This window comes from Amphibalanus amphitrite, unplaced genomic scaffold (genome assembly GCF_019059575.1).
Source record: "Amphibalanus amphitrite isolate SeventyFive unplaced genomic scaffold, NRLGWU_Aamphi_draft 001935F_arrow, whole genome shotgun sequence".
NCBI classification, from domain to species: domain Eukaryota; kingdom Metazoa; phylum Arthropoda; class Thecostraca; order Balanomorpha; family Balanidae; genus Amphibalanus; species Amphibalanus amphitrite.
This window is the reverse complement of record NW_024883428.1, coordinates 42,840-51,722: the sequence shown is the minus strand read 5'-3', so window position 1 is coordinate 51,722 and position 8,883 is coordinate 42,840. Positions and strand designations below refer to the sequence as shown.

At 50.8% G+C, this 8,883-nt stretch overlaps 1 protein-coding gene across 1 annotated transcript; it reads right to left on the bottom strand.

Moving 5' to 3' along the window:
* Positions 1–352: 352 nt before the first annotated feature.
* Positions 353–8,366, bottom strand: LOC122375832 (acetylcholinesterase-like). Its single transcript, XM_043355369.1, has 4 exons — positions 8,163–8,366; positions 3,311–3,807; positions 1,860–3,079; positions 353–1,435 (listed from the first exon to the last, which is right to left on the bottom strand). The coding sequence occupies exons 1-4, from the start codon at positions 8,176–8,178 to the stop codon at positions 1,231–1,233; spliced, it is 1,938 nt and encodes a 645-aa protein (XP_043211304.1). The 5' UTR covers positions 8,179–8,366; the 3' UTR covers positions 353–1,230.
* Between the last annotated feature and the right edge of the window lie 517 nt (positions 8,367–8,883).

The following is an 8,883-nucleotide window of genomic DNA, read 5'->3' as shown; positions in this document are numbered from 1 at the left end:
AAACTAGATTTGGGGGTACCCTAGGTTCCGGGAAGGATCAGGTGTGCCCCCCCATCCCAAAATACCTTCCGCCGCCACTGGGAGGGGGGGGCTATAAATAGCCCCCCCAGTGGGGCGCGGGTTAATCACATACACTCTCAATCGTGTACTTATTAGTTATTTCGTTCTAAAACGCAATTCCGGTAATTCACTAGAAATCAGGAGACAAGAAAAATGTTATTGACAAATGATTGCCGGGTGATGCAATATACGTATAGACGTAAGACTACAGACGAAGAATATGTCAATACTGCGTATGCGTAGGTTCCACACTACCTATCTATTATCTGCATATGCAAAAAGATATGAGTGCTGCGACAATGGATTCCTTTATTAGACGATGGAAGACTTCAGACATCATTGTTACAAGCCATCATAAAAAACGTGGAAAATAGGCACCGTAAGGTGGGGCTATTTGAAACAGTGGGGCTATTTGAGACAGTATTTAAAATTGCTATAAAATAAAAACCACTTAAAATTAATGCTTAATTTTTTGCTCAGGCGATTTACTGCTCGATTCCTCACCTACTTGAGCAAAAATATCACACAAAAATCAAACGATCTTCATTTTATAGCGATTTTAAATACTGTCTCAAATAGCCCCACTGTCTCAAATAGCCCCACTTTACGGCATTTATTTTACCTCGAAGTGTGCACTTCGCTTCTACAGGCATGAAGTTACATAGCACCGTTCTAATATCGGCGTACCCTCTGACAAAACTCCCAACACTGCCCACTGGGTTGACATAAGTGGGTAATGGGTATGCATTGGACTCTTCTTTACGGTGCTGCGTTGAGCGGAGATAGAGGCAGTCGGCAGCAGTAGGGGTCTCTAGCCCCGAGATAAGCTGACTGGATTGTGGTGAGCTCTGAATGATGTAGGCAGTTAGGGGTAGTACGAGTATAGGTATTTCGATTAGTGCTGCGACATTTTGAGCGGGGATGATCGACATTTTGACCGATGAGGATGCAATTTTGGACTTGTTGTATTGCGGACGGAACCCTGTTTGATATAAAATCGTGTACCAATCGCTCTCGCAAACATAACCAAGATAGGACCAGTAGGTATGCACAAATGGCTGGTGAGATATGCTGCCATACAGATATACGCCAGCATACGCCATCTACGACTGCTGAAAGTACCGCTAGTATCCCTCCTCGCCGCACCGCAGGAGGTGGCGCTGCGGTCGCCTACACTTTATCACAGATGGCGCTCGTGTCGTTGAGCCGCGGCACTAGGTGGTTCCAGAGGGCGCAGGGGCCGACCCGCAGCGCGTGACCGGTGACCGGACCGTAGTGTGAGAGGACCATGTAGCGCTGGCCGACCGGCTCGTACAGAGGCCACTCGTGGCTGGTTGGGCTGCGCACACACTGCTCGCCAGAATAGTTGGGGTCCCTGAAACACGGGAGGAGGTCAAGGTCAGGTCAGGTCAGTCAATGGGTGGTTGAGAATTGAGAACTAAGAGAAGGTGGCTGGCTTGTACGGATGGCAACGAAAATAAATTGTGATGGGATGTTGCACTCATCACTTCGTCTACCTTGCATTCATTCATTCATTCATTCATTCATTCATTCATTCATTCATTCACTCATTCATTCATTCATTCATTCATTCACTCATTCATTCATTCATTCATTCATTCATCTGCCAGTCTTCACTTCAAACATGCCTTCCTGAAATATGGGTAGACATTGCTAGTAAGAAAGAAAAAACGAGGCCGAACCATTTTGTTTTGTAGACATCATATGATCAAATCATTTACACCGAACAGCAACGTGGGAAATGTACAGGGATATAGTGACCAATGGAGTGGACATACCCGGTCTTGGCGAAGTTGGTCCAGTACTGAATGATCCGCTTGGAGAGGATGACGTCCTCTCTGCTGAACTCCTCTGGCTTCCTGAGGGCGGCGCCGAAGAGGAAGAACACCTCGTCTGCGTGCAGCACGCCGCTCCAGCGGGGCCACATGGAGCCGGGCGCCCTCTGTCGCAGCTGGTACTGCCACACAGCGCCCCCTTTCCGCGCGTGCGCCGCCACAACGTCGTTGACACCGCAGGTGAACTGGCGATCTCCGGCCATCTTGTCCACGGCGTCCCGGATGGCGGCCGGCTGGTCGGGAGCGCCCCAAGGCGTGTAGAAATGTTCCACGGTCAGTAGCGCCGCCGGCGAGAGGTCTCCGTTCAGCACCTCTGTGTAACGCGTCAGATCCGAGCGATCGGGGGTGGGCACCGCGCTCAGGTTGGCGTACTCTGGAAGAGCGTACAACAGGAAGTAATTACCCTCCTCAGAGGTGGTGCCCGCCAGCAGGTCGGCAGGCTTGAAGCGTCCTGCGGCCAGCGCGGCGGCGGGATCCTCCGGTAGGAACTCCCCGTCCACCACCGGCGCAAACGGGAAGTCGGCGAACGCCGTGGTGAAGAACTCCGAGTTGACGAGCGTCTCGGGGTCGATCTCCCTCAGACAGGTCAGCGCCTGGTCATCTGAGGCTGCCGGACAGTCGACCTCATCAGCCAGCCGCAGCGCGCGCCGGCGGGCCTCGGAGGGCTCCTGCACCGCCCACGGGTTGGTGGCGGAGCCGGACTGGAGCACCGCGCGGCGGAACAGCGGCGCGGAGACGGGCGACAGCAGGTGCAGGCTGACACTGGCCGCGCCGGCCGAGTTTCCGAACAGCGTCACACGGTTCGGGTCTCCGCCGAACGCTGCAGCGTTCCTCTGCACCCAGCGCAGCGCGGCCACCTGATCCAGCAGGCCAACATTTCCCGGCGCGTCGCCGAGCCGCAGGAAGCCCAGGGAGCCGACACGATACTGCATAGCGACGACGACCACCCCTCCTGCGGCCACCAGCTCCGTGGGGTCGTAGACGTCCAGCGCCGCCGAGCCGCTGTAGAACCCGCCGCCGTAAATCCAGACGAGCACGGCCGCCGGACGTGCCGGCCGGTAGTGCGGCGCGTGCACGTTTAGATACAGGCAGTCCTCGCTCAGCGGGGTGTTGGCGTTCCACTGGGTGGCGCCAGCGAAATCGCCGAAAAACGTGTCCGTCACCTGAAAGCATGGGGCAGTTGGATAAGTACAAAGAACGGGAAGTAAATCATGCGCAATTATTTACACGTGAAATCGGTTTGATTGCGTTTTATCGATCGTCTATTGAAACGGTAAAATCATAGAAAGGCACAACCATCAGCACATGTGTAAAGGAAAAGTCCGGATGCGTTCTTTTCTAAAAGAATGCCAGATGCACCTTACGCTCCCCGCCGGGTCGCAGCGCAACCTCACCTGCCAGCAGGCGTTTGGCTGGCTCTTGGCCTCCCTGACGCCGTGCCACGGCTCCACGGGCTGCGGCGGCAGAAAGCGGAGGTCCCCCACTGGCGGGCTGGCGTACGGCACTCCTAGCCAGGCGTCCACCTGACCCCCAGAGGCCGCCTCCAGGGTCACCCCCTCCAGGTGACCCTCTTGGGTCACCGCTAGGGGACCACCACCGTTCGAAGCCTGTCCGTACACCGCCGCCGGACTGACGGGGCCGTGGGACGGCTCCGGGCTAATAGAGGTGTATGAGGAGGTGGGACTGGTGACGTCATAGGGAGAGACACTAGTGACGTCATAGGGAGAGGGGCCGTCGGGAGCCAGGTAGGAGAAGCTATCCGGCGCGGGTGCGTCAGCCTCCAGGGGAGGCAGGTACGAGTAGAGGCCGTCGGCAGCGGTCGGCACCGACGGCAGCTTGTCGGCGGAGCTGAGACGTGACGTCACTAGTGCCGAGCAGAGCAGCCAGAGACCTGGAGGGAAGGAACAGATAGTTAGGCATGGTCGGCATGCACAACATTTTAGAACTAATAAAAAAAGCAGACGCTCGCTCATCGGTGACTTCGCAAGCCCAAAGCCTCATCCAACAAAGCACTTGCCATGGCAATTTATTCGGGTATGATTTATGCAATTCTTATTTATTATCATACATTTCTCATCTTCCTAATCGATTACAAAAGGGCAGAAAGGAAAAAAGTAAGATAGGTATATGCGCTCTCAACCGTTTCGATCGCTCTGAAATCCGGTGTTCACTGAGCCGATATAGTGAGAGGACGAATCCTTAGAAGATAAAACGTTATGACGTGGCATACATGGACTGTATGTGAGCGATTTACCTAAGTGGATATGATGCAAAGGAACCGGTTACGGGGTGTGAGTGACAAAGAGCATTTGCATCGGCAATCGCCTAGCAAGTTATTTGTAATTCCAAACTATTTTTCTCAAAACTTTTCATGAGCTCTGGCGATATAGCTTCATACACGTAATACCTATATCGGCTTCAGCTTAACCCATTTATGCCCAGGAATATTGACCATCATGAAAATTGACGAAATCAAAATATGTCATGCTCCTACCAGGGCCTTGCATGGAATCGAAAATAATTTTTGCCTGCAGCAAAAGTTTTTCGAGAAAAACGTAAAAAACATGCGTTGCGAAATCGCAACGAAGGGCACACCGGGCGCCATCAGCGTTGCGAAAACGCAACGACGGGCACATCAGACGGACATAAAGTACACTGAACTGCCGTATATGCTAATATGTTTTGACAAAATGTCAATCAACTGTTGACAACTATTGCTTGAAAATGCTGAACCAACATCCGCCATGCTCTATAACCCGCCTAAGAGCCTAAGTGAGGGAGCATAACTTCATGATTCGCGAACGGGGAGATGGCAACACGGTCATTATCAACCATTTACGTTGTCCATTGCTGTTCATTTAAAGTTGTGGCCGACACGTATCCAGGGTGATGCTTTCTTTTTGGAAGCTAGACAGAGCCATTACTCCCACCTATCAGACCCCACACTGAATACAATTAAACGGAGGATTGGGAGTAAACCAGTGCCTCAGGTATGCGCGTATATCCGCAATCATTGTTAACCACCCTCCTAGGAGTTAAGTTAAATTCCATTGCAGGTTAGTCGTACCCACTCCCAGCAAAAAGAAAAAAGGACCGATCCGGCTCTAACAAATTACCCGCGTAAGGCGTAGCGCATCACAACAAATCGACTCCCAGTTTATCATGTTTACACCTAATCCAAAATTTCCATGGCCCCACTCTCAGCGACCTTCACGTGTAACCTCTTTCTCGAGACAATGCCAGGACAGAATGGTGATTCGACGTCAATCCGTCCTTTCCATCTTCAGGATAGTCGAATCCTCCTCCACGCCTCAACCCCCTGTTCCGGGCTGGACCGGCAACGTATATCGCAATCGGGCAGCTCACATAGGAGCGCGCCTGTAGCCGGGTGCAGTGAGTGCTTGGGAGGGGGGGGGGGGGGGGGAAGCGGGTGGGCGATGGATGGCCTGCCCACTGGCTGGGCTCAGTCTCCAGTCTACGATTAACCGTGTCCAGTCAGACATATGTCTCCCCTAATTCCAATAATCCTGCTAGCTCTAAAAATGGTCTGATTAGATAAAAAGCATATCAAAGTAAGAAAACAAGCGTATACTCCACATCAAGCTTTTTATGAATCTATGCTAGTTGTGAATCCTAAAAATCACTTTTCCCAGGTCCACCCTCATTTCCCCTGCCGAAAGGCTCAGCTACCCCCATGGAGGGGGCCTATCCCACTATTTGCCGACCCTCAGTTATCTTTTCTAACGTAAATAGTCAGCAGATTCTATCCAGAGAATGGCGATGCCTATCTGTCGCCTGATACCAGAATACATCCCCGTTACTCATTATATATGCACAATGTAGGTATGTACATAGTAGATCCAATTTCCAAAGGACCTTATTATCTCTCAGCTCCGTTAGCATCGCCGACCGTTTGATGCATGGATCCTTTCCCATACCATGCGATTTTCAGATGCATGGGAACACATTGCTTAGTGAACGAACAGCCCGAGGCCGATAATCTGCGAGAGAAAAAAGGAGTGTTTGTGGCTGTTTGAGCCAGCAAATATGAAATGTGTCGCAACATTTTACGTGCGAACGCACCTTGCACTAAACATACCTATACACATGGCATAGGCGGCGGAGCGGGGGGGGGGGGGGAGGGGGCACCGGGGCACCGTGCTCCCCTTGATTTTGCCATTTTAACATTATCCATATAGGCGTTGCATGGAAATGGAAAGAATGGGACCACAAGTCGGCAGTGCCCCCCCCCCCTTAATTGATGATGTTCCGCCGCTACAGCCTCAGGGCTACAAAATGAGAGAGAGAGGGAGAGAGAGAGAGAGAGAGAGAGAGAGAGAGAGGGAGAGAGAGAGAGAGAGAGAGAGAGAGAGAGAGAGAGAGGGAGAGAGGGAGGGAGAGAGTTGTGGAACGAGGAGGAGAGGGAGGAAGATGGGGGAGAGAAAGAGAGAACCCACAGCGTATCACGAGTGAAGTCTATTGTTGATATTCATACTTCCGCTACCCTGTCAATGTGCCCATCGTTGCGTTTTCGCAACACCGCTGTCTTTCCGATGTGCCCTTCGTTGCGTTCCCGCAACGCGACGTCATATTTGAAAATAGTCACAAACCCTTTTTGTAGCATTATTTCTTGACAAAATGCATATCTAAGCTATTGTAGGGACTCTGCAGAATATGTTTACACAATTTTCATTACGATTTTACTAAGCAATTAGCCTACGTATCTTGGTTTTCGTGACGTCATCACTCAGAAAACCTTCGACTTCCCTCTGGGAGCTCTAGGCAGTAACTTACCGGCCGCACAGACTTGTAACTGCGTAGCATCATGCGCACAACCATGCCACACACGCTGAAACTTATCTCATCGGTTAGTCTCTTTTACACACTTCTCAAGCTTCGATCACGTCGACGCTTGCTTGCGTTGCGAAAACGCAACGAAGGGCGTAAATGGGTTAAAAAAAAAACGGATAGGGATATTTGTTTCAACTAAGCATAACGCGTCGCATGAAAGCAATAAATAAACAAATTACTCATGACGTTAGGTTTCTGCGACTAGACGTCTTATGCAAATGTACCTTTGTCTATGTGCTGTGAACTCGGCTGTGACTTCTTTTGAATATCGATAAGCTCTCTGTGGAAATGTTGACCTCGCATCGGGGATAATATTGTGATGGGACTCTCAGAATGAGAGTCTTATCACAAGTCTCAGACCTCAGTGACCTTGAGGTTTAGCAATGTTTAAAAAAAAATGTCATATGTCAGCCAAGATCGGCATCGGCGTTCATACGCATATTATTGATTAGGGGAAGTTGGGGGAACGCCGAATACTTTTTTTCTGACGCCCGTAGCACGCAAGGTAGACAACATAAGCTATTCTTGTTGGCGTCATTCGAGAGGCCAGTCTTTTGCCTTTCAAACATACCAGGCGCATTTGATGAATTCGCATACCGTTAAGCGCACAAACTAAAAATATCAAAGAAGTGACTTTTTCGGCGTTGCCCCGGACTGCGGGGAAAGCCGAAAATGGGAGAAATGATCTACGGGAATGCCGAAATTGATGTTTTGCTATTTTATCTCAAATTTTATCCAGAATTCGTCAAAGCTGACACGCGTTTTAAGAGCTTGAGGACGCTTGGTGCACACTGGAAGTTATAATTGTGTGATATAATAAGAAAAGGCCAGGTAAATCATTCCTTATGGTAACAGGCCGTTGTGTCGGTTAAAAGTGTAATTTGTGTGACTAAAAATACGCGTTGCTATTCTACAGCGGTAAAGTTCACGTAGCATGCTTTAACGCGCCGCGTAATTGCACGTTTTCGGCATTACCCCAGCCACCCATACTTTCATTTGCAGGCCCATAACTTTTCAACGTGCTGTATAAATTTCAAATAGGCAGCACACTTATGCAAAGACGTGCTGAAGATTACTTGACCGAATTGGCCAGACAAACGGTAGCATAATGAGTAGGAAATGCAGCTTCGAAGACGCATGTAGTACAAAGGAAACGTACCTTGAAAATGCTCTTGGCGCCCTCACAGCCGAAGTATTCCGAATGACGACTGGTAACAAACATGCGATAATTGGTAGTCACTTAAGCTTCAGATCATCACTGACAGGTGGCATCCATGTCGTACGGTTTTCGAAATATCTCGAATTTCGGCTTTGCCCCAACCCCGGCATTGCCCCAACTTCCCCTACTCGTGTAATTCTAGTTCATTCGAAACTCCGAGTCATGCCTAGATTTACCTTTGAAAGTTGGCATGACTGATTACAACCAGCTACCTTCAGGCAATGCCCGATGTGCTTGGTCGCTGTAGCCGTCGTCTTCCCCTTCGCCCGCACTGTCGCCTGCACTGTCACCTGCACCGTCGCCCGCACTGTCGCCTATACTGTTGCTCTCCGTCGCCGCCTGTCTCTGGCTCTCCACAGGCGCTGTGACCCGCGCGGTGCCCAGACCTCGACTACCCGAAATCCGACAAAACATCGGGTGAAGTCGGGCGCGGACACGAACGCTCGCCGATCACGACCTTGGACAGAGGACAGTTGAGTGGCTGCTCACAATGGGATGACGGTGCGTTACGGAAGAGAGGAGACGGACCGGGAAATGGGTCCACGGAGTTCTCTTCACCTACACGTAGAGCTTTCACAAATCACGGGTCATGCATGGCTTGGTGTAGGTCGAACTATTATGCTATGACAAAACCTGAGCGTATAATGCTGCTCATCAATGATGAATACCGGTGCGTAATTTCGGTGAGGCAATGTTCGGTTACGGTACCGTAGGTCAGTACTGTGCCGTCACCCTTCGCCGAGCGGACCGATCGGCGATCAGAGCCGTTTCAGCCGGCGCATGGCGGCACGCACCCCTCACCGCGTCACCGATCATCCTTTTTTATGAAAATCCGCAGTCACTGATGGGCGACCATATTCGTGATACAGACTGTACCTTTGTACCACTATCGTCATA

Coding starts and splice junctions, on each gene's coding strand:
- LOC122375832 (XM_043355369.1), bottom strand. Junction 3,080..3,310: donor AGCCAAACGCCTGCTGGCAG/GTGAGGTTGCGC, acceptor CCATGCTTTCAG/GTGACGGACACGTTTTTCGG. Junction 1,436..1,859: donor ACCAACTTCGCCAAGACCGG/GTATGTCCACTC, acceptor CCCGTGTTTCAG/GGACCCCAACTATTCTGGCG.